The 25,094-nt window shown below is 32.6% G+C and overlaps 1 protein-coding gene across 1 annotated transcript; it reads left to right on the top strand.

The window, feature by feature from the left end:
• The first annotated feature begins 1,119 nt into the window (after nt 1-1,119).
• LOC136989888 (lipid scramblase CLPTM1L) lies at nt 1,120-23,128 on the top strand. Its single transcript, XM_067288187.1, has 16 exons — nt 1,120-1,262; nt 7,791-7,952; nt 8,577-8,677; nt 8,748-8,961; nt 9,037-9,170; nt 9,240-9,312; nt 9,391-9,508; nt 11,611-11,705; nt 17,107-17,295; nt 17,361-17,426; nt 17,496-17,546; nt 22,326-22,408; nt 22,477-22,511; nt 22,587-22,687; nt 22,757-22,872; nt 22,955-23,128. The coding sequence occupies exons 2-16, from the start codon at nt 7,800-7,802 to the stop codon at nt 23,028-23,030; spliced, it is 1,605 nt and encodes a 534-aa protein (XP_067144288.1). The 5' UTR covers nt 1,120-1,262; nt 7,791-7,799; the 3' UTR covers nt 23,031-23,128.
• The last annotated feature ends 1,966 nt before the right edge of the window (nt 23,129-25,094 follow it).

Genomic DNA, 25,094 nt, shown 5'->3' with positions numbered 1-25,094 from the left:
CTGTCATCAAAACATCTCCTGAAATCCGATATGGACTACACCACCGTGGCCACCTCCGCCGTCCTTTCTTTTTTAGTAATGTTGATCGCTCGTGTAAGTTTAATATGCTTTTTCTTTTGTGTTTTATATGAACCCATAACGTGTATAAAGTCATTTTGAATTCATTTAGAGGTAAAGTCCCGGAAAAAATGTACACGAAAGTTGAATGTTAATTTATTTCTATAATTATGCAATTTAAAAGATTAATTTGCTTCTTTAAAATTACCGGTATTATTATTTAGACGTTTGCCGCTATTCCTAGATTATTATTATTTTTTTAAACTCTTCGCCCTGTGGACACTAAGAGAGTCTCCTTTAGTAAGTCCACTATGAATCAGGCCAGGCCCACAATTAAGCAGCCGAGTGATGAGGGATAGGACCTGACATATCTGGTCGGACCCCCCCCCGAAAAATTTCTGGGGATTTATCGACCCGTCCGGATTCGAACTCGGGTCCACCAGAGACCTCGACCGTTCGGCAATCCGGCCGTATTTCTAGGTTATTGAAAGTCTCAGTTTACGAAATTACGTTAACGCAAACATCTAAAAAGACTAAATGAAACTTCTAAATTACATTTCGTATTATTTATTTTAAAACATATTTGTTAGGCACAGTATGTAATGTAACTAACATTCAGATTTCATCACAGTAAGTCGAACCGAGACGGCCGGATGGCCGAGCGGTAAAGGTGGCAGCCTACCGCTCTGGGGGACCCGGGATCGAATCCGAACGGGTCGAATAATCCCCAGGAATTTTTCGGGGGGTGGTCCGTTCGGATATGTCGGGCCCCGTCCCTCACCACCCGGTCGCCCCATTGTGGGCCTGGCCGAACCCATAATGGGCCTACTAAAAGAGGCCCTCTTAGTGCCCACAGGGCGGAAAGAGTTAAAAAAAAAAAAAAAAGTCGAACCGAAGTTTTAATTACGTAACTTTTAATTTTAATTGTTAAAAATTAATATCAGAAATAATATTCAATTGTATTCGCAGTTATTTTTTTAAGTTCAAACTTGACAATTTTAAATTATAAAAAAAATTGCTTAGTACAATTTTTATTTATAAAATCGATTAGAGGGCGTTATGCGTAACGAAAATGGCGGAAAGTCAGGTTCGGTAGCTCGTAAGAAGTAGCTTGTTTTAACGTTTATATTCTTCGGAACGATGTGAAGAATTTAAATATTTAAAAATCAGCATATTTAGATGCTTATAACGAATTTTAATTCGAGGTACGTCACCGAATGGACTCGCTAAGCTGGAATCATCCAAGTTTATTAATTTAAGTAATTAATGTTAGATACGATATTTTTACGTTTATAAAAAGATGGATGTTGGAAGTTTTGAAAACAATTTATATTTATTAACTGCACGAATGATTTGTTACTCAAGTTGGGAAATAACAATGTTCTTTGCGCCAGTAACTTTAAAATTGCTTATGGACTGAGATTATTAATATTATCACTATATCCAGCTCATTTAACAAGAGATTTGACATCCAGAAACTCACTTTCTCGCTTAACATCCCAGTTCGGTAGATAACTTCGGAGACTTGTTACACATTGTTGGTTTCCCACGAGTTGTAAGCAATTTTTGTATTAATGAAATATGCAGAGAAATTCCAAGTGGCCAGATATAACCCTTTGTTGAGGAAGAACTCAGTAAAAACCGATCTTCACACCAGGGGGGTGAAGGTCAGTTTTTAACACGTATCAGTTTATCATGCTTCACATGTAGATGTGCATCTTGGTGCTCGCTATTGCTTGCACCTCAGCACCCGGATCAGGGCAAGCCCCCACACCCTCCTAAAATTATATAACATTGAGCACTCCACAAATGGTTGAGTGGGCTACTCGAAGCCGGCATAGTCACATGTGCTAAATAATTAAACTCTGTAGTCTTAGAAGTACTGCTGTTCGGGCTACCTAGATGAGAACTCTTTAAAGCCCATATTTTGACTTGTCGGTTAGTGTTAAAGTAGTCTGGAGCATATTGTTCTGATGCATTGGTTGATTTGTGGATCTCGCTGTACTAGAAAGTTACAAAAATCAGCTTAACGTTTTGCCGGAGAGCATGATGATGGCTGGGATAGGCTACATCTTTGGTAAAATTGTGGAATAAGGCGGCGGAGTCGTAGATCAATTTTTTAATTATGCAACTTGTTCTTTTATTGCGTAACTTTTAATGTGTGGATAATTCAAATTCTTTTACGTTGGGAAAATGTTGATGGCAGTTATCCGTTGAAGGATTGTTGCCGGATCCCTGATTGCTTTGCAAATTTTTTCTATATAAGAATGTATGACTGACTTTGGGAGATGAAAAGTTTTATCTAGGGCAAACTATATTTTATCTGTTTGTCTTACTAAACTTATATAATTAAATTTTCTATCTGTAATAAATTTATTAGCTTATGAATAGTTATATTTAAATCCTGCATACTTGCATTGGTAAATAAATTTAAAAGATATAAAACATCATATAAAAATGTTAACAGATTAAAAAAGGCCAATAAAAGATGTTTGTTTATGTAGCAAATCTTTTACCTTTAGTCAGCTACAACATTTTTTGAATAAATGTTATATATGCATTTGTTAATGCAATTAAATTTTTAGAAACATTTTTTTATCAAATAAGAGGAGATTAGTTTTTCCTAATTAGTTTAGCCAATTAGTTTGCAATTTGAAAAAATTGTAGACCTATAATTCTCACCGTTGTCTGTCTGTCTTTCCTTAATCTCGAGAATGGTATTAGGTAGATGAAAGACAAGACCAGATATGGAAACCTTAAGGGCAGGAGGCCTCAATCAACTATATACGAACTTCCAATGCAAGCAGGAAGTCACGTTATTTCAATTCAGAAATTTTCCCCTGAAAGGTGTTGCATAGATCAGTGGTTCTCAATCAGTGATTCGCGGAACATGGGTGCTTCGTGAAGCCACTTCAAGTGTTCTGCAAAAAAACAAATATACAATTAAAAATTGTTGCAAAAGAAAAATCAATACAATGTAAAATAATTTTTGTATAGGAATGTAATTAGCAAGTGCCAATGTCATCATCTACTAACCAAGTGCACTTGATTTCAAAAAGGTTTGCCACCCCTGTTTTAAAGCTGATGTAAGTGTTCCGTGGAAAACAATGTGAAAAAGTTTAGTGTTCCCCTACTTCAAAAAGATTGAGAACCACTGGCATAGATGACAGGCAAAACTCCATTCCTGAAGGAAAAGTATGATGTACAGGGGCAAGTTGAAGATGAGAGCATATATTTTAAATTAAATAAATTAAAAAATGTGATTAAAAATTGCAGCCTGGCATTTTAACAATATCATAATAAAAGAATTGCTCATTAAGTGCTAAAAATTTGGTCCAATTGTTTCAAAATTCTTTCTTTGATCAAATCCAACAGAATTTATGATATAAATTATGCTTATATTATTTTAATTAATGTAAAGTATATTAATTTGAACAATTAATATTTAAAAATTATTATACATTCATATAAAACAATTATGTTCATAAAAGTTATTTAAATGTAATAAATTTATATAATATATATGCTTATTTTTATTGTCAAATTATGATATTTCCTTTATCAATATTAACATTTTATGAAGTGATACTGAACAGTTTAATTGTAATAGTAATTGAATTGTACTGTATCATTGGATACTCTGCAGTTGAGAATGATTAGAAAAATGTATGGATTTATAGTGGAATTTGGATAATTTAAAAGTTACAAAAATAGCATTTTTCTGTCATTTAAGATTGTTTATAATTTTTTGAATGAATGCAAAATTTGGGTACAGATTCTTGTAGCAATAGATTTACCATATATCTGTGTGGTAGAACTATGCCATAAGACAATACAGTTGTATGGTAGACGTACAGTCACAAGAATCTATATTCAAATTTGGTTGGTATTCTTGCTATTTTTGCAGGTGGTTCAGGTATTGCATTGTTCTTTAACCCTTGTTCATGCTGACTGATAGTTTTCAGAGTTAAGATTACCCATAAGGACTGTAATTAAGATCATTAATTAATCTAAACAATAACATAGAGGAAAACAAATATTTATCTTTTAAATACTATACCAAAACCACTGTTGAAAAATTGAGATAACATGTTATTGTGAGGCTCTCAACTCTATGTTGTGATAGTAAACTTATATTGCCAATATCAATATGATAATTTTCTCTTAAATAAATGATTAATATGAAAAATAACTCTGATAAATTATAAAAATTGGTTTAATCATTTACAAATGTTAGATTTTTTTCAATAAATGTTGCGTTATTCTATTTTCAATTATGTTATTGATAAATGCAAAACACTGTTGAGCAGTGTTTAGATATAACTAGATGTACAGATTTTCTAAATGAAGCTATATTAAAATTGGGCAGACAGCTAAATTTTTAAAATTATACAAAGAGATAATGAATTACATATGAACATAAATCACTTGGATTAAATGTGGTATAATGATTTCCTGATGGCATCCACCAGTGGTCGAGTGGATAAACCATTGAATGCTGGTAGTTGGTTATGAGTTTGCACTTACTGATGGGTGATTGTATGGAGTTTTCTGGATTTTCTTCTCGTGTCTAATGTAATATTACAAAATTTAATAATATAATAATTAAACTAAAAAGTAAGGCGATCACAAGAACAGATGACTTCAACGTCTGTTACACACATGTCCGGTCTAAAAAGTGGTGACCTTTCTCTCCTCTCTCCCCTGTCCAAGCTCTTCCTTCCCCTTCGTGACCCCTCAGTTCTCCGAATTCTTGACCCTCGCAGATGTGGAGTTAATGGGGAGGGGTGCTAATGAATAGCAGATTTTAAACTCTGCTTACACCCCCCTTCTTAGCCTTGTCATCACCCCTGTGATGATACAATTTTATATTGGTAAGGTGAGCTATCTTTTTAGTTCCATTTTCCGTTCTATACATCACATTTTTAGGAATGTTGTCGTAGTATATTATTTTATCGATACGATACGGTCCTTTAATGTTCGGATGTTTTCCCCTCATACCACTCTGAACTAAAATCCAGGATCCAACTTTAATATTTACCAATGGTCCTGCATGCTTCCTATCATAATATTTTTTGATAGATTCTCTATATTTCTTTCGTTGTTCCTCGGTACGCTCCTTTTCATACGATTGTAAATCTGTAATTCCGAATTCGCTGTCAGCTTCCAGCTTAACAACTGTTCGTTGCCATTTGAATAATGGAGAGCAACCTAAAAAAGAGTTGTAGCTTCGGTTTTCGTGGCGAACTGCAGCATCCAAGCAATTTTTCCACCCGCCTTTGAAATCTGGATAACAATTAAGGAATTTCTTGAGATCCCGTATCTTTCTCTCACACACTCCGTTCCCGGCAGCATGATAAGGAGATGTGGTTTTTAATGTGATATTCCTGTCTCTGGCCCATTGCTTGAAACTGTCCGATTTAAAGGTAGATCCGCAATCGCTGATGATAGTAGTTACATTATTGAATAATGGTAAATTATCCAAATAACGGATGACACTACGCACATCCTCCTTCATAGCTTTAGCATAAGTTATCCGTGTAGCTTCGTCTATGACCACTAGAAATGATTTAGTCATTCTTACCCCTTCACTGCGTTTCTGAAGCTCCGCAAAATCAATGTGTACTGTATTGAAGGGTATTTTCGATTGTGGGGGCAAATAGAGTTGGTCTTGACGGGGTCGGTATTTAAACTTGACGGATTGACATATCGGACAGGTCTGCACGTAACGTTGGATACTTTGTCTCATGTTAGGCCACCAGAACCGTGCCCTTAACTTGTAATAAGTCCTCCAAAACCCATCATGACCCCCACTGTCCGGATCGTCATGATACCGCTTCATAATGCTGTTTTGAATATTTTTCGGGACAATCAACCGGCCATTCTTGGTTTTTTTCCACTTGTGTTTGTCGATTTGGTGGACTGGCCTCGATTTCACGCGGGGATCATTATGATCTGTGACTAGACAATGATCCGATTTTGTCTGAGGGATCGGTAAACCCTTCCTTACTCGTTTTTTGGACCATTATCAATTTCATTCACGGAGGTAAAACTTCGGTTATCATGAATATTATTCCTTTTTTCAATTTTCCTCGGTACAGAGTTTTTTGTAGGTACCAATTTGCTCAATCCAACACGTAAGTTTTCTTTGTCGTTTAAATTGTGTTGAAGAAGAATAGCTTGCATATCCGCCGGTAGTCCACGTATTACCATGGTGATAAAGCTTTGTTCCCCAATATCCGGATATGCAAGTTGAATATGCCGTTGTTTTTCAAAATAATATTCCAATAGTGAACCACCACGATATTCCCACATATCCGCTAATATGGAAAGTTGGATCCGATTCTGTCCGAACGCACTAAGAAAAGAGTTTTTCCATTCCTCCCAATTATCACCGACCTTATCTAATACTCGAGAATTGTACCATTTCACGGCAGTTCCTTCCAAATAATTTCGAAGGTTACGAATCTTTTGTTCGTCTGTAATCCAATTGTGAGATGCACACGCGTGTTCGTATGAAATTATCCAAACACGCGCTTTCTCCGATTTTCCATCATATTTTTCTATGTTGATCGTATCGCGAGATGAATTTAATGACATTTTTTCGATGGTTTGCCGAAAAGAGTTCATAATCTTCAACGTCTCGGCTTGTTGGCTCATGTACAGCTTTTGCAACTGAACCATTTGCGCCAACACATCCGACTTCGGGTCAGACGAACTGTCCGAGGCGACCGATCGTATTAAAGTTTTGTTAAGATAGAGCTCACCTTCTGTCTCCGATAATGAAATAGATAGTGTTCGATAATTCGTCATCGTCCGGATAGCAGTTTGAAAAACCGACGAGGTCGAAATTGCGGGATGATTTTCGATTCCTTGAAATTCTTGGTCGATTTCTGTCCATTCGTCTTCCCCTTCTAGTTGATATCGGGAGATAATGTAGGAGTCTTCGGTCTTCTGAACCAAAAATTTAAAAAGCATGATTCTACTATATAAATACAGCTGGGTACTGAAATCCTGTCGACTGCGCCAATTTGTAATATTACAAAATTTAATAATATAATAATTAAACTAAAAAGTAAGGCGATCACAAGAACAGATGACTTCAACGTCTGTTACACACATGTCCGGTCTAAAAAGTGGTGACCTTTCTCTCCTCTCTCCCCTGTCCAAGCTCTTCCTTCCCCTTCGTGACCCCTCAGTTCTCCGAATTCTTGACCCTCGCAGATGTGGAGTTAATGGGGAGGGGTGCTAATGAATAGCAGATTTTAAACTCTGCTTACATCTAACACCTAAATTTGGGACCAGTTTCTTATAAGAGATCTGGGAGACAGCTCTCATTGGCAGATCACCCATTGCTTTATTGTATCAATCCAATCAAATCATATTTGATTTTCTTATAGCATCTGAAGTTGGAAGACTGTCTAATCAGTTCGATGCAGAAGAAATAGTTTCTTCTTGTAATACTTGATAAAGACATTAGAATTTAGCAAATAAATTTATTTGAGAAGAAAAATATAATTACTTTTCTGGATGTGAAAACAAAGGACACTTTTGTCAGATAAATCAATAGACTGTGTGTGCATTGAAAAATTATTTTAATAAAATTTTTTAGTAAGTGTAGAAACAAATACAACTAATTTTTAATATAGTTGTAATTTAAATAAAGATTTTAGAATGTTAAAGAACAAAATGCATTTTAATCATTAAAATGTGCACATATTTTTCCCCTCTAGTATTTCAAGATGAGACCCTCACTCACTGCAATTCTGTGCTTTTTGTTTGCCAGTTACATTGCCCATGCCATTTACAGTATTTATAACATGTACCATGTGCCTCCCTGTCCACCAAAAGAGGACTGCCTAAAACCATCTTGGACCACAAAAACAAAGTTCCAGGTAATTATATGAAAATGAGTGTTTTAATTGATAAAAAAATTATTTATTTGATTTAATTATCAGAAAAGTCAGAAAAGAGCTGAGTCCGCAGGTGATGCAGTGCTATATTATTCATGGAATCCTACAAGTAATTCTTGCATGGACCAGCAACTCTTGTTACGTTACTGATTGTGGTACAGTCATGTTCAGATATGCAGAGTTAGTTTAAAAAAATAGTCAATTGCGTCATTGGGTTAGTACCTATTACCACAGGCTTGATAGAAAGAAAAAGTAGAAACAGTGTATCCAAATAAGAAGAAGATAACTAGAGAACTGAATGTCTCGAGAAATACCTGCTAGAATGTCTACCCTCGAGCATCATTATTCATATCAAAGTTTTGATATTTTGACTATGACTGAAAATAATACTGTGATGGATTGGTTGATTGTAATGGACCAACAAATTTAATAATAAAGTTTTACTGTGGTCTTCACATGATTATAAGAATGTGCCAAGGTTCCAAAAAAGGTGGAAAACCACTCCTCTAGATGTTTTAGAATGATTAATTGACTGAATTATAGCTTAAAAATAATTTTAAAATGATTTAATTTCTATATTCATGAATATAAAAATATTTATTTTAGATCTTTCTGTGTACTTCTCCGCAATCCATTGTTTATTTTTCATCTGATTTGGTGTCAGTTTGGTCTAATAATAATTTTGATATTTCACAAAACAAAGAAATGTAAGTATTCTCATACTGTTTTTTATAATTTTGGATAATTTATATAAGATAATAAATTCTATTTAATTAGAGAATTAAATGTCACCTTGCCATCAAAAACATTGAATAATGGCAGTTTATACCTGCATGTGTACATGATTCCTCTTCAGACCACTAGGAAATTACTGGATCTGAATTCTATAATGAATCACGCCAAAAGCATTCATGGAACAGGCTCTCTGACAGAATTTCAAATTCAACAAGCAGAAGTGTTTAGTTTGTTGAAGAAGTCTGAAGATGAGAAAGTAAATTTAATTACTAAAGTTTTACATGTAACTGAATTAATATTGTTATTTTAATATTATGGCATTATATCTTAGAAAAAATTGAAGAAGAAGAAGTCTCGAGTAAAGCCAATTTCTCATTGGAAATCACACCTAACTCTTCACATGATGTCGGAACCCATACCGCTTTTTTTGCGCTCAATTCCAGGGGAGATTGCTAATTATTTAAAGTAAGACTCTTACAAAATTGTGATTTTATAATTAAATGTAAAAAATTATATAGTCTCTTTATTTTGTAGAATTACTGGAAATAAGCAATATTATCCAATCATTCACGTCAGCAAATTGAGTTACAAATTAAAGGATCTAGTGGTAAGTATTGTTATCAATCTATAGATATGAACTATTTAATGATTATCAAAGTATATCAATTTATGTTATTTTTTCTAGCCTATTAACAGTAGCCAATCTGTGATGCCTCTCACTATTGCCTTCACTCCAATTACCGTTGGGAGATTGCGACTAATGGTTATTGTTGAACATGCAATGGATTCGTTACTAAAAATGGGTACTATTTTTGTTATTTTTCATTAAAATACATAATTTTTTAATATGAAATGCCAGTTTAATTTAGTCTTCTTTATTTACTTATCTATAAATATATATTTATATATATATATATACAAGCATAAGCTTACTGCACACCCTGACTTTTGGATGTAATTTATTCCTAAAAATGTGTATAAAAGTCAAAAAACCACGTTGCATGTTATAAAGAAGTTTCTGTTTTCAGAAAGTAAAAATGACGAAATCTCCTACTATGATAGGAAAGTTTTGGCTTTTTATACAATGAATATGTTACAATGCTTAAATCATTATTTTAAGGTGTTAGAATTAGATTAAACAGACAACAAAAATTAATTTTTACAAGTGATTTTGATGCAATTGAATTCAAAACAGATATAAAGCATTATTATGTAATAATATGAAATTTTTGTTTGTCAACTTTAAAATGTACAGGTGGAAATATTTATGTGAAAAGCAGTTTAGGGATATTATTGTGTAAAAGTTGAGGACATTAACTCTAATCAGAGTATATATAATACATCAAAGTAGCATATAAAATGTGTTTTTCTTAAAATAAAGGTATTACGAATTATCTCGTAGTTGGCTTATGTAACAGAAAGCTCTTCGCTAAAGCCAAACTACGAGTTAATTCGTGCACAGACACGATTCGTCCTGTCACTTCGCTACAGCCAATCGGAGATGTGCGTCTAAATTCATTAGTAATAAATCGGATATAGAGGCGAGCACATCACATTTACGTCTTTTTTGAGAGTGTTATTTTTTATTTATTTTTATAATCAAATTATAAATATCCCAAAATGGATAAGAAAAGACCACTGACTAAAAAACAACTTGATTACTACACTAATCTAAGTGATTCAGAATCTGACAAAATTTTTGGTGAGGATGGGGGAGTTTATTTGGCAGCGAAATGGTCCTGTTACTGTATGTAAATGGAAAGACAAACGAGAAGTCCTTACCATTTCAAACATGCACGTTGTTGAAATGGTAGAGGTGTTCAATCGCAATGGAAAATGTTCGACGAAACCGAATATAATTCGAGATTATAATCATGGAACGTCTGGCATTGACGATCAGATCAAATGCTATCGTACTACACAGCTCTAAGAAAGACTATTAGATGGCTCAAAAAGGTTGCATTACATATTATAGAAATATATATACATAATGCACACAAACTCTTTCAAAAAGCAACTTCTTCTAAAATAAAACTTATGCTTCTCTATAAGCTAACTTATGCTTCTCTTTTTCTCTAAAATAAAACTTATGCTTCTCATTATGACGAATGCTTCTCTAAACTAAAAGTTTAGAGAAGCATTCGTCAAAGCGTTGATTGGAGAAGAGATTCAACCAGTTTCAAAAAAAATTAAATTGCAGAAGCTTCACTATTTACAGAGTATCCCATCTACTCAGAAAAAACAACATCCGACAAAGCCATGTCGAATTTGTACCAAAGCTAAAAAACGCCGAGAAACGCGTTATTTCTGTCCAATCTGTCTTGAGAAGCCAGCCCTTTGCGTAGAAGATTGTTTTAAAAATTATCACAAACTATAAAAATATCGTTTTGCTTTTGATTTTGAATAAACATTTTATAATATTTTCTGTTCGTTTAAATTTATATTTTTGTTTTATAAATTATCACAAACAATAAAAATATTGTTTTGCTTTTGATTTTGAATAAACTTTTTATGATTATATTTTCTGTTCATTAATTAATAAATGTTCTGTTCATGTAAGCCAAACTTGATTTTTTGTTCTTGCCCCTGAAGCTATCTATTCATATTTACACTGATATACTACGAATTACATCGTAGCTGCACAAATATGGCAAGGAAACAAACTAGATGCAATTGAATTCAAAACAGATATAAAGCATTATTATGTAATAATATGAAATTTTTGTTTGTCAACTTTAAAATGTACAGGTGGAAATATTTATGTGAAAAGCAGTTTAGGGATATTATTGTGTAAAAGTTGAGGACTTGCCTTTCTTGTGCATTAACACACATGACAGTATGCTATATGACCATTTAATTTGTATTTCTCTAAACTTGTAAGCTTAAAATGTTTATTATTATACAGGTTTCACCGATAAGGATACCGACGAGATTAAAGGAATATTTTTTGATACTAGTATCTACCTATTACTTTTAACCATATTTGTTTCTGCTTTTCATGTAAGTTTTTAAAAATTTAAGACATTTTATTATTCATTAATCTTGTAATTTTAATTAATTTTGATATGATTGCTCTGGATCAGGACTTCTTAAACATTTTTCCATTTCTGACCCTTTTTCGCACAAAAACATTTTATGCGATGCTGGGTATATAAATACATAGGTACTACATAAACTAAATATACAAATAAAATATTAACTGATAATAAATCAAAGAAATTTAATTCCGAACAATTTTTTCTTATATTTAAAATTTTACCACATTAACATTTATTATGACGAAAGCAAGTGTGCCTACTAATGAGATGGATGTGTTGTTTATTTTTGCATAAACAGTTAAATTTTTACTGAACATTTGATACTGAAAATTTTATGAAAAATATCATCACTGGGGATGAGATATTGGTCTATGGGTATGACATGGAAACAAAGTGTCAATCATCACAGTGAGTGGGAAAATCTTTACCACAACCCAAAAAGGTGCAACAAGTTCAGTTGAATGTGTAGGTCCTGCTCACTGTTTTGTTTGATTCTGATGGTGTCATTCAACAGGAACTTTTTCCAGAAGGGAAGACAGGAATACCATCTGGAAGTGTTGAAACGTCTTTATGAAGCAGTGAGGAAGAAAAGACTGACTGCTTGGAGAGAACGGCATCGTGACAATGCTCCCATCCACACAAGTACTGATAACAGAGTTTTTGGCCCAGAGCTTGATGCTACTTGTTCTCCAACCTCCAAATTCATTGGACTAAATTCCAGCAGACTTCTTTTTGTTTTCAAAATTAAAATCTGTTCTCAAATGTCACCATTTTGAACCCATTGATTCTATTAAGGAAAATTTGCTAGTGGAGCTGGTCATCATTCCAAAAGAAGCATCCTTTTCATGGTAGAAATGCTGAATTTGGTACATAGACCCAGGAGGGACTACTTCGAAGGCAACAAAACTGACTAACTTCTAGGTAAATGCAAACAACTTTTATTTGCAAAATGAACTTTTAAGACAGACCTTGTATGCTGTAGTCCTACTTTGTATGGTTCCTGTCACATTGTTTTTTTCTAATTAATTTAATAGTGTTTTATAAATAATCAACTTTTTTAAATTTTGAGATTCTCGAGAATTTAAAAAGTGAATCCTGATTCTTAAGAAAAATTTTTTACTGATTTAGGAATTCCCAATTTTTGAGAATCCAAAATGTTCATGGGTCTGAGGAATGATATCAAGGAAATTTTATTAAAATTTTTATTACCGGGAATTAAACTATTATGTCTATAAGAGTACAAAACTTTAATTGAGTAACCTCACAAGATGTAATGTGCAATGCAAAGTATAAAAAAAATAAATGGTAACAGAATGAGACTAAATAGAGGAGTAAATTAATTGAAAAAGTAGTAGCAGATTACACTGATTGAAGATATATGAACACTATTTCTCTGTTATGTGTTCATAAAGTGATACAAATCAAAATGGTTTTCATAATTATTTTTGCTAACCAGTATTGGAGAATATGACAGAGGAACATTTCAAGTTGAAGCTGACATTCTTTCTGAACAGTTGCCAAAGTTCTTGAAATTCCTAAATTTTGTTACACAACCCAAATGAAGTTGCAACCCATAGTTTAAGAAGCTCTGATCTAGATCAGTGATTTCAAAACTGTGGTCTGCAGACTCCCCAGAGATCTGCAAGATACTCATTGTGGGTGTGCAGGGCCACATTCTAAGGAAGTGCTTTTATTTTATAAAATATTTTAAAATATTATTTAAAGATATATTAAGTTTTAAATGAAATATGATATAAATTTCTGTGTGTATTCTTGTCTACTTGATCTTGTTTATTAATAGGACTTATTATACTGGTATAGTTTCTGATTAGCAAATAGAGAAGATCTTAGTCAAAATTCAAAACAAAATATCTTTATTTACACCTGTTTTGAATTTTTTGTTTTGACTTAACTAAGATCTCCTCTATTTGCTAATCAGAATAATGCCTCAGGTGTTTATTATTATTGTAGTTCATAATTAATGACCAAAGGTTAATGGCTAAAGGTAGGGGTTAGCCAAAATATATCTTTTATAGAATTCCAAAATTTCCAGAAATCTTTCAAAGTTTCAGAACCACTGCTTTGAATTATTTTATATTGATCCTTTCACAGCTGTGGAAGATATTCTGTTATTGACAATACATCAGTTATTGGCCTTGGTTGCTTTTGAGTGATACTTGAAATATTACAATAAAACTCTAATAAGTTAGTTGTAGTCCAATATAAGTATTTAATATGAAAAGTTTAAGTGCTTGGTCAATGATTTGAACACATGTTTTCTTAGTTTTATAATGCATTATCAAACAATTGAAATAATTGGGAGTAAGTTAATTGAGAGAAATAACAACAGTGGGAATATAATAGAATATCAGGTGACCAAAAAAGTTGGTGTAGTTTTTGAGGTTAGAATTAAAATGTATTTAAAAAGTGAATGAAAAGATTTTATTTGGTAAAGTAAGCACCATCACAATCTACAACCTTTTCCCAACGAGATACACATTATTTTGTGAATACTAGTCTGAAAAAGTCTCAATCTTTGGAAGCAAAGAAATTTTTCAACTGTTTCCAGCACAGTTTCATCACTCACATTGAACCTTTTGCAACCTCTTGGCATGTTTGTCTTGAATCCAACTTGATGGCCACCAGACTGAACTTCAGTTCATCCTCATCAACAATGTTTGATCACCCCTCACAAGGTACATCTTCAAGAGCCTAATCACCAAATGCAAATTTTGTTAACCACTTTTGGGCTGTGTGTTCACTCACTGTATTCTTTCCAAATGCTCTACATATCATGTGGGTTACTTGTGTTGCATTAGTGTCCAGTTTAAATTCATTGAGCACCTTTGAATACCTGTTTAGAAACTAGAATTATAATATTACAATCAAAGACAAATAAAATAAAATTTGACATCTTACAACATCCTTTTCAACCACAGGAATATACTTGGGTTGAGTCATAAATAAGTTTCATTTTTTAAAATGAAATTTATTTGCCAATAAAATATATAACAATAGACTTTAATATAATATATCCCATAAAAAACTGGTGAAACTAGGTTGAAAAAAGTAGTGCTCAGCAAGAATATCTAAATGAAGGAAACTTTCGAAAGTTTCCTTCATTTAGAATAGTGCATAAGAATAGTGTAAGCAGATTTGACAGTAAGACTCGACATGTGAATAAATTGTACATTAAACAGACTACAAATACAGGAAGTTTTTGATGAAGCGATGTTGTCATGATAATAATTTGGGAAAATAAGCATTGTCACAGAAATAAGGCTTTGAGCTTTACTTTGTGTTTCAAACTTTCTTTTCTGATACTGCTCAAAGATGTTCTAACATTTGGCCAAATTAATGTAGGTGCAACGACTTTAAGGCACAGTGGAAAAAGTGCTGAATTTGGTATTGCATAAGTTCAGAAAAATCCAATGAATTTAGTCAAAATTTAAGGCTTCTGTAGTGCTCATCACAGACACTAAATATTTTAAATTTCTTTCAAATTGGTTTATTGGTCTTGGAGATATTAATGATTAAATTTGGCACTTTAACATTACACACGTGGCTGAGCTCTACTATAGAGCACTGCTGTGCTCTATGATATTCATTGTCATTATTGATGACTTCTTACCATTTTTTGGAAAACTTTTCAATTCCTCTTGCATAAAATTCTGGTGACTTTGAATAAAAAAACTCCTGGACCAACTTCAGGAGTTCATCCAGGAGTTTTTTTTACCAAATTATGACCAGGTTCAAGACCTGGTCATAATTTTGGAAGTGTTGCTCACGTAAAGCATTCTGCAGTGCCCAGAAAAAGATGGAAATCTGTTGGTTCTGGGTTTGGAGAATATGGTGGATTTGGCAAAACAGACTAGCCAAACTCCATTTTTTCTTGTGTTGTGTAATCTTTGTTTCGAGTGGTCTTGCATTATCATGCAATAAGGTGATCTTTTTTGGTGTTAATGGGTGCAGGATATTTTTCTTGAAGATTTAGCTGAAGCTGCTCTAACTGTTGAATATATATATTTGTAGTAAAAGTTACGTTGCTTGGCAATAACTTGAAATGGATAATTTCTTGATAATCCCTCCATACACATAACAAAATTTTTCTTCCATGCACACTGGTTTGCAGTCTGGTTGAGGCTGATCATCTTTATCAACCTATTTTCTTTTTCTAATGACATTTTTGTATGTGATCCAGTTTTCATCTCCCATAACAATTTCCAAATAAAGGTTCCTCTTTATGCCAAGAAAGCAAGGTAGCAGCAATTGACCTGCCAGCCTTATTCTGTGTACTGAGATTATGCAGAACTCAAACTCCCAATTTGCTCACTTTCCCTAGTTTTTGAAGGTGATGATTGATGGTTGATAGAGACGTGAACAGCTTCTCTGCTGTCAGTTCTGCTCAATCAGGACCTTTAAAATGTCATCATCGAACTTTGAGGAGCGGCCTAGTTTTTGTTCATCTTTTAAGGACAAATTACTAGAACAGAATTTCGTAAACAACTTTTGAACTGCCCTAACTAAAATTACTCCACTGCCATGGACATTGTAAATTTATTTTTGCTGTTTCTGTAGTGTTATTGCTGAGTTTAAACTCCCACAACATGATATGGCATATGTGCACTTTCAAATGTTCCATTTTAAATAAATTCACAAACAATTTTATATAACATTATTGACACTTCAGTGTTAAAATTTACATTTAAAGACTGTTTGCTAATAGCCACTAATAAATCTCAGTTGAAGTGACTCATCATCTCTCAAGTATTTGAAAGACACACCTACCCTGGAACAGAACTTATTTATGACTCAACTCATAATTAAAACATTAGTGGAATTGACTTTTTGGACTCTTCTTCATCCACAAATATGTAAAAATTGTCTAAAAGTTCTTTTGGCATTAGATTTTTATAAAAATGTAAAAGAATTTCAAATTTTATTTGTATTTGTCTTCAGTTGTAATATTTTTTGAAAATATCTTGTGCTTGATTTTTTAAATTTTTATTAAAAGTTCTACATGTATTATATGCATGATAGGAGCTAATAAACATGTGAGAGAAATGCTTTAATGGGGTATATATAAACAGTAGTTTCACAGCTTTCGAGAACTTTTTATTTTACACATTTTTGGCAAAAAACAATGCTTCATCAACTTTCCTATGAAGCAAAGTCTATTGTCAGTAGCAATAAAAACAACACATCAGTACAATAAAATTAAAAAATGATTACTGAAAATCACATAGAGAATAGTCCAGTTTTAAGCCAAGATCAATTTAATTTATAGAATGAGCAGATTATCTCTACAAATTATGAATATATATACAGTGAATTTGATATCGTTTATTATATAAATTTTTCAGTTGCTTTTTGACTTTTTGGCATTTAAAAATGACATCAGTTTCTGGAGGAAGCGAACCAACATGGTTGGTTTATCTTACCGAACTCTCATTTGGAGATGCGTCAGTCAATCCATAGTGTTTTTATATCTTTTAGATGAAGAAACTAGTTTGCTGGTTTTAATTCCTATGGGAATTGCAGCTGTCATTGAGGTAATCCTTCAGATAACATAAACTATAGTGTAATTTCATTATTAATATAATGAATTTTGTTTTAGTTATGGAAAGTTACTAAAGCTTCGAAAATGAATATTTCTTGGGTTGAATGGAAGCCGAAAATAAGCGTATGAATTTATTGTTAGTATCTATATTAAAAAATTAATTAATACTGAATTTGATTTTATGAATTATAGTTTGGAAGTACGAGCAATGATGAAAAAGAAACTGCAATGTATGATTCTCAAGTAAGTTAGCTTTTTTTTAACGTAAATGGGATAAAAACATACAGTAGAGCATCGATTATCAGAATATCAATCAACCGAAACATCAGTTAATCGAAAGCATTCCAGTCAGCAAATTTAAATTTCCGCTAGTACTGTGGCACTGCAATATTTGGCTGTGTCTTGGGCTACTCCAATATTATTTTTGTTGGTGTGCGTGTTTTAGCTGGCAGCACTGGTGCGACCATGAGAGGGTACTTAAAGACGTGCCAGGATTTGAACAAATTTTAACATGGGATGGGTTAATATATTTTTCCAGATATAATCGATTATCTGAACAACCCCAGTCCCGAATTGTTTCAGATAATCGTTGCTCTACTATATTTACATTAGCTTAAAGATAAATAAATATTACTTGTTAGTTTATAAAAGTAAATTTTTATAATAACCAAAAACATCATGTAAGAATCAAAGTATAAAACTGGGTATGTAAATTTTGTCCATCTGTAGAAAGAAGTCAAAATTAAAATCACTAAAAAATAATTTTGATATTGAATGAAATCTGAATATTTTTCCTTCAGTAATAGGCCATATCTTCTGTTAACAGTTAGACAAATTATGTCAGTATCCACCATTGAAAATTCTACACATGCTAAAAATACATAGCTTCAGAACTCACTTGGAATTGTCTAGTATATTTTTTTTAATAAGTTTTCATTTCTTTCATTGAGTGGTTATTATTAATTTGGAGTAAGTATAATACCAGGTTGTTCAATAAGTTTTGTCGTTCGATAAAAAAAACACAATTTTATGGTTTGAAATACATTTTATTATTCAATATAATCTCCCTGAACTTCAATACACTTGTTCCAGTGATCTTTTAATTTATGGATTCCATCCCTGAAGTGAGAATCCGGAAGACTGTCGAAATACGCTTTCACGGCTGCTATTACCTCTTCGTTTGATGAAAATCTTTTCCCATGCATGAATTTTTTGAGATGTGAGAACAGCCAGAAGTCAGAGGGAGCTAAATCTGGCGAATAGGGAGGATGTTGCAACAATTCGTATTTTAATTCACTGATTTTCGCGATGGTTTTTTGAGCTGTATGAGAGGGTGCATTATCTTGATAAAAAATGATTTTTTTCTTCTGTAAACCAGGTCTTTTCTCACGAATTTTTACATCCAGCTGGTCCAAAAGGTTACAATAATAGTCTGAGTTTATTGTTTTACCAGTTTGGAGATAATCCACAAACAAAATTCCTTTTGCATCCCAAAAAACTGATGCTAACACTTTCTTGGCCGATTTCTGGACCCTAACTCGCTTCGGAGCCGAAGTACCAAGTTCACACCACTCCTTAGCCTCTTGTTTTGATTCAGGATCATGATGATAGACCCAAGTCTCATCCATAGTAATGAAACGACACACAAAATCCTTTTTATTTTTTCTAAAACGCTCCAAATGTTGCTGAGAAAGTTGCACTCGAATGTGTTTTTGCTCCATAGTTAGCGAATGCGGCACCCATTGTGCACACAGCTTTCTGTAACCCAAAACATCAGCCAAAATATTGCTCACACTGCCTAATGAGATCCCTAGGGCTTCTACTAAATCTCTCTCAGTTAATCGACGATCTTCCAAAACCATATGCTGTATTTTTGCTACGATTTTTGGTGTTGATGCACTTTTTGGACGTCCTTCACGTGGATCGTCTTTGAGACTTGTACGGCCACGTTTAAATTCAGCAACCCATCTTTCTACTGTTCTAATTGAAGGTGAAGAGTCCTTATACACTTTTACCAATCGTTCATGAATTTGTTTTGGTGCTACACCTTCCAAAAATAAGAATTTTATCACTGCACGATATTCAATTTTTTCCATTGTAAAAAAATACACTGACACGTCAACTTTGAACAGCTGCAAATATACGAATGAGTTGACAGATCTACATGAAACTTCACACGTGTTTATTAAAAAGTAGTACTATTTTTAGAGAAATAAAACGACAAACCTAATAGCGCCATCTCTTATTGAACGACAAAACTTATTGAACAACCTGGTATTATACATTATCATGACCATTGTGTACTCTGGGAGCAGTAATCTTCAGTAAATGTAAACAATTGTGTCTGAGATGGGATTTGAAACAACTATGAAATGAATTCAAAAAGTTTAATGCACAGAGACAATTTGTAAGTCCATAGACACTCTGAATGTCAGCAAATACATGATTCAGTATTAACTCTGAAAAATACATTGCCGTATTGGAGAAGGGTCTTCCAATGTTCTCCAGTGGGCTGATGGGCAAAATGTCCACTCTGTTTACAAATGATGGAGCTCCTCGTCACACTGATAAAAGACATGGAATTGCTGGCAAAACAATTCGCAAACTTTTACAAATCAGTCGGTCACCTGACAAATCCTATTGACAAGTCTGGAATCTGATGGATGGTGCAGAGTGATGACATTCACAAGAAACCATTTCCTGTGGAGAACTTTAAGATTGTTTGCATGACAGGTGGGCCAACATTCCCATGGGCCAAGATAGCAGAACCCATCAATGGAAATAGAACAACACTTCTTGCATTTATCTCCACTGTTAGATTTACTACTATGTTTTGGATGCATTTTTGAAGCAATAATCATAAAAGTTTAAAAAATTGCAAATAACAAAAAATGCTGTTACTCCAGTGTTATTGACTACAATGTGACCTCTTGGGTTATGATGAAACATCACAATTTACACAAAAATGAAAAATGATGATGCAAAATAGAAATAAATTGACATTAATTATTTATTAAAAATTTATTATTTATTACTGGTTAAAGACTTGCTTCAACACCACTCTGCACCAGCAAGAGAACTTCGGAACCTGTGTGAAATTTAAATTTTCGACATACAGTCAAATTGTTCATAAGTCTGAAAGTTTGTAAGTTGAATATTTGTAAATAGGGGAGCTCCTGTATGTGCAAATTATGAGACAAGTTAAAAATTCAATAAAACAAGAGTTTTAATAGATTTTTTTAAAAATTTGCAAAATTTTAAAAATTCAAACCAAAGTTACAAAATAATTAAAACTCCTGGATTATAGTTATAATTAGTTTTACTTCTGAACTTGAGAGTAAAAGTGTCTTCACTGTTTGTCCTCTTTTTACATCTCAGAATTGTATAATGTAGTCGAAGGAGGACTCTGTGGTAGCCTTCCTCAAACTACATTATGAAATCCTGAGTTGTACAAGGGGGCAAATTGATAAGACACTTTTACTCTAAAATTTATAAGTTTAGAAATAACACTTGATTGGAGTAAAAATAGTTTTAAATTATTTGTTAATCCAGAATATTTCTAGAAATTATTTTGTATGTTCAGTTGACTTTTATTATTTAATATATGCTGAATGTTTCTTCTAACAATCTTGATAACCTATCTGAAAGTTTTATAGTTTATTGTTAATAAAAATTGAAATTTTATTTAAAAAATTTTAAAAAATGTTAAAAAATGAATTTCATATCATTAATTTACATTATACGAGAATATTTTTCACATTTTTACAGTTTACATCTGAGAAGTTTTCATATTTTTATTTCCTAAAAGAAGTTTGATACTGTAAAGAAATATTAATGCTTACAGAATGATTAGTTTAAGATGAAACAACTGAAAACTGATAAGTCAACAAGTTTTTATAGTTTTAGTGGATCTGGCCTGTAGCCTAAGCCAAAATGCATACAATATATTTGTAATTTTATTTGTAAGCAATACTTAGCAGAGAGATGGATGTTCAATGTATTGTATATCATCTGATGGACATATTTGATATTTGTCTTCTCCATAAATACAATTTAACTGCATGTAATGCTGTCACTACTATCTTCCAAATCAAATGAGAGCTTTGTTCAGTTGTACAAAACCAGTTTGGGATTGGCATTAGTTTTGGTTATTTCTCCAGTTTAAATTTTGTTATTTTCTGATTAAAATGGGATATCACAGATGATTTATCAGTTATATTATTCCAACACTTGTCTTAAAAGCTGTGGAATGTTGGCCGATGTCTTAATTTAGATTTTTTTTTAAACCCAATTTTGTTAACTGTTAAAATTTTTATTTGAATGTGACTCTAACTTTTAATCTTTGTGAGGATTCAAAATTCTTAACTGACCTAATATTTTGTTTCATTCTTCAATTCTGTTACTCTCGTCTAATCTTAATATCCTTTTGGATGACACCTGCCATTGTTATTAAGATTTCCTCACAAGATGATAACAATGCATTGCCTTTCTTCCTGACAAACTAGGAACTAATCTTCTAAATTTGGATTGTCCACATAATCGAAAAATCTTCACTCAGATTCATTTAATTTCGTAAAGCTCAATCCATGTAAAAGGACAGATTGGAAACCTCACTTCATTCAAGTCACAAGATTTTGGTGGAGAGCAATAGGAAATTTTTAGTCATGACACAAATCAACAAACAAGATAATAGTCAGTCCAAACTAAAATATTTGTTGCAAACAGTCCTTATTGGTTGACCACTCTATACAGATGAGACAATTTTTTTCTCTCCCCCTCCACGTATTTACATATGAAGTCTTTAAGAAGCCTTACTTCAAATAAATGGTTTTGTTGATGATAACAAGGCATTGTCACTCTCCATCCCAAACCCACACAACATTGACTTTTAACTTACATAATTTGGGAATGTGCTGATTGGTTTAACTGAAGCCACATCATGTTTGATGTTGATCTCAAGTCAATTCTTTCCATAGACAGACTATAATGAAGTTAATTATAACAATATTATTTTCATTTTAGAGCATGAAATATTTATCATATCTTCTATATCCTCTCTGCCTTGGAGGTGCTGTATATTCTCTGCTTTATGTTCCTCAAAAAAGGTGTGTGTGTTGATGATTTTGATGATTTTTAGAATGCTTTATGATAAAAGTTTATTTTTGCATTTCAGCTGGTACTCATGGTGTATACATAGCTTAGTAAATGGTATGTACAGTACATATATTTATAGATGATTCTTTCATAATAAGCATTTATAAATCCATATTAATTACTTTATAGGTGTTTATGCATTTGGTTTCTTGTTCATGCTTCCCCAACTCTTTGTTAATTATAAGTTAAAATCTGTTGCTCATCTCCCTTGGAGATCCTTTATGTATAAGGTGAGGAAGAATTGTCTTATTTATCAGAGTTAATGATGATATTATGCTAAAAATGCAAACTTTCTTTAGGCATTTAACACGTTTATTGATGACCTGTTTGCATTCATCATCACCATGCCAATAGCTCACAGGGTGGCATGTTTCAGAGACGACATCGTCTTTCTTGTTTATTTATATCAACGTTGGTGAGTCAAGTTTTGCTTTACAATTGGGTATATATATATATATAAATTTTCAAATATCTCTAAATACAAATTACATTTTAAGGCTGTATCCTGTCGATACGAAGAGGGTCGAGTTTGGCGAATCCATGGTCGAGGGAAAGTCGGACAAACAAGACTGAAGCCCACTCGAGGTGCAATTTTTTTTTGTATCGCTAAGGACATTATACATGTTTTAATTATTTTTTAGACATAAAAACTTTTATTGGATTTTGGCAAATGTTAGATTTATTTATTCTAGTCAGTTTTGAATTTTACGAAACCGATACATGGTACACTTACATATTTTGTAAATGACCGGCAAAATCTGTGTGACATTTTACTCAAAAATATTAAAAGTTGGTCGGCAGAAAATTGTTAAAAAAAAAAAAAAGAATCTCGACCATTCAAACATTCCATTTTCAAAAGACAAAAGTGTGCTTTTTGATTTACTTTGTATAAATCTAGGCTACTGGTACTTGTTACTAGTTCCATCCAATTCATTTTATGCCAAAATTCTTGAAATGATACATCATTTTAAACTGTTACAGTGCAGTTTTTATGTTTGGGACTACTCAATATATTATATGTATACTTTTAAGATCTGTTTAGAAAATACTATAATTTCCTGCCAATAACTCTAGAGATTATCTGTCTTTAAAAAGTCGGTCTGAAAATGGGCATGGGTCACACAATGCAGGCTATGGACCAATTTAAACCCGCAACCACAAACCCATCTAAACTTAGAGCAATTTTATAAAATAAAAAATTCTTTCCGTGCATCCAGTATCATCGGCCATTGGAAGTTTTCACAAATCCATCAAAAAGGCACATATGCACAGAAAACAAGAGGAACAAGCAATTATTTATTGTGATGATGTTACAATGCCAGGCCAAGCCATACATTTCTTGTTAACAAGACAGTTGTGTCAGTCATCTATAACTCTGTTCTGGAGGAAATACAGTCAAACCTGTTTTTATGCGGGGGATAGGGACCGCATTAAAAAAAACGCATTAAAAAAAAATCTCACCAAACTTCACGAATGGCTGTAAATAATAGTTTTCGCGACACAATTAAAAAATATTTTTTTTATGCGGTCAACAGGGATCGCATAAAAAAAAGTCTCACATAGAAAATAACTCATAAACCGTACGAAATAGAATTTATTGACAACAGATGTCAGCACTTGACTGCATCGTCTGGTCTATCGTCTGTTTTACATATTTTTGTCCAGGTGGTGTTTTGTTGACTTAAAAAGTAAATTATTTCATTTTTCGCATATTCATGCAATAATATTACTATAATAAGTGCATTTATGCTATAATAAGTTTATTTAGCTATAATAAGTCAACGTAAGACATGACGAATCGCACGAGACTAGTCGCCAACTATACCGCACAAATTAAAAATTCGCATTAAAAAAATCGCACATAAAAAGAGCGCATAAAAACAGGTTTGACTGTATTTGAATTGAAATAATGTGACTTATGGTCTAAACCGGAAGTTCGTATATAGTTAATTGGTCCTCTGGTCCCTATGTTTTTCATATCTGGTCTCTGCTTTCATGTATGTAACTCAATTTTCGAGAGTAAGGAAGGACAGAAGGAATTTACAGGTTTGCGATTTTAAATTGCAGCAGAATTATTATACGGCTGTTAATTATTATTATTAAATCCTTCTCCAAGAATTTTGTCATATGTTACTTCTATACAGGAAATATTAAGTCCAGTCCCAAATATTCCATCGTCTCCATTTTGGAGGTTCATGTTATACGAAGGTTTATTTCAGTTCTAACAGTGTTTAGTGAGTGTATGCCCATGTTATTGGCACAAAATTATGGTAAATTATGTTAAACATTCAAAAAGTTTTCTGCTATTGTAAATAAAACTAAAAGGGTTTGTAACTTATCGGATCTTACCTTTTGAAAAAATTGATCTTAATTGTAAATTACTTTATATTTCCAACTTTTAATTTAGGCAGTTATCTTTGTTTTTAAATAAATTTTTGCTTTTGCATATTTGGTCAGTTTGTTTCTACAAAATACAATAAGTAATTTAATTGCTCCACACTACATGAAATTTTGGGAATATTTGATATAAATGTGCTGAAATTATATGTGAATTGCATTCTAATCAGTTTTTTGTCGTACAGAACTGACACGCTACAAGGTAGATGTAGCTTTTTACTTAATGTTGGACAGTTTGTG

The sequence above is a fragment of the Centruroides vittatus genome, unplaced genomic scaffold, assembly GCF_030686945.1.
Source record: "Centruroides vittatus isolate TY-2023 unplaced genomic scaffold, ASM3068694v2 contig_1309, whole genome shotgun sequence".
In the NCBI taxonomy this organism is placed as follows: domain Eukaryota; kingdom Metazoa; phylum Arthropoda; class Arachnida; order Scorpiones; family Buthidae; genus Centruroides; species Centruroides vittatus.
The sequence above is the reverse complement of the archived record's forward strand: the minus strand, read 5'-3'. Positions and strand labels throughout refer to the sequence as shown.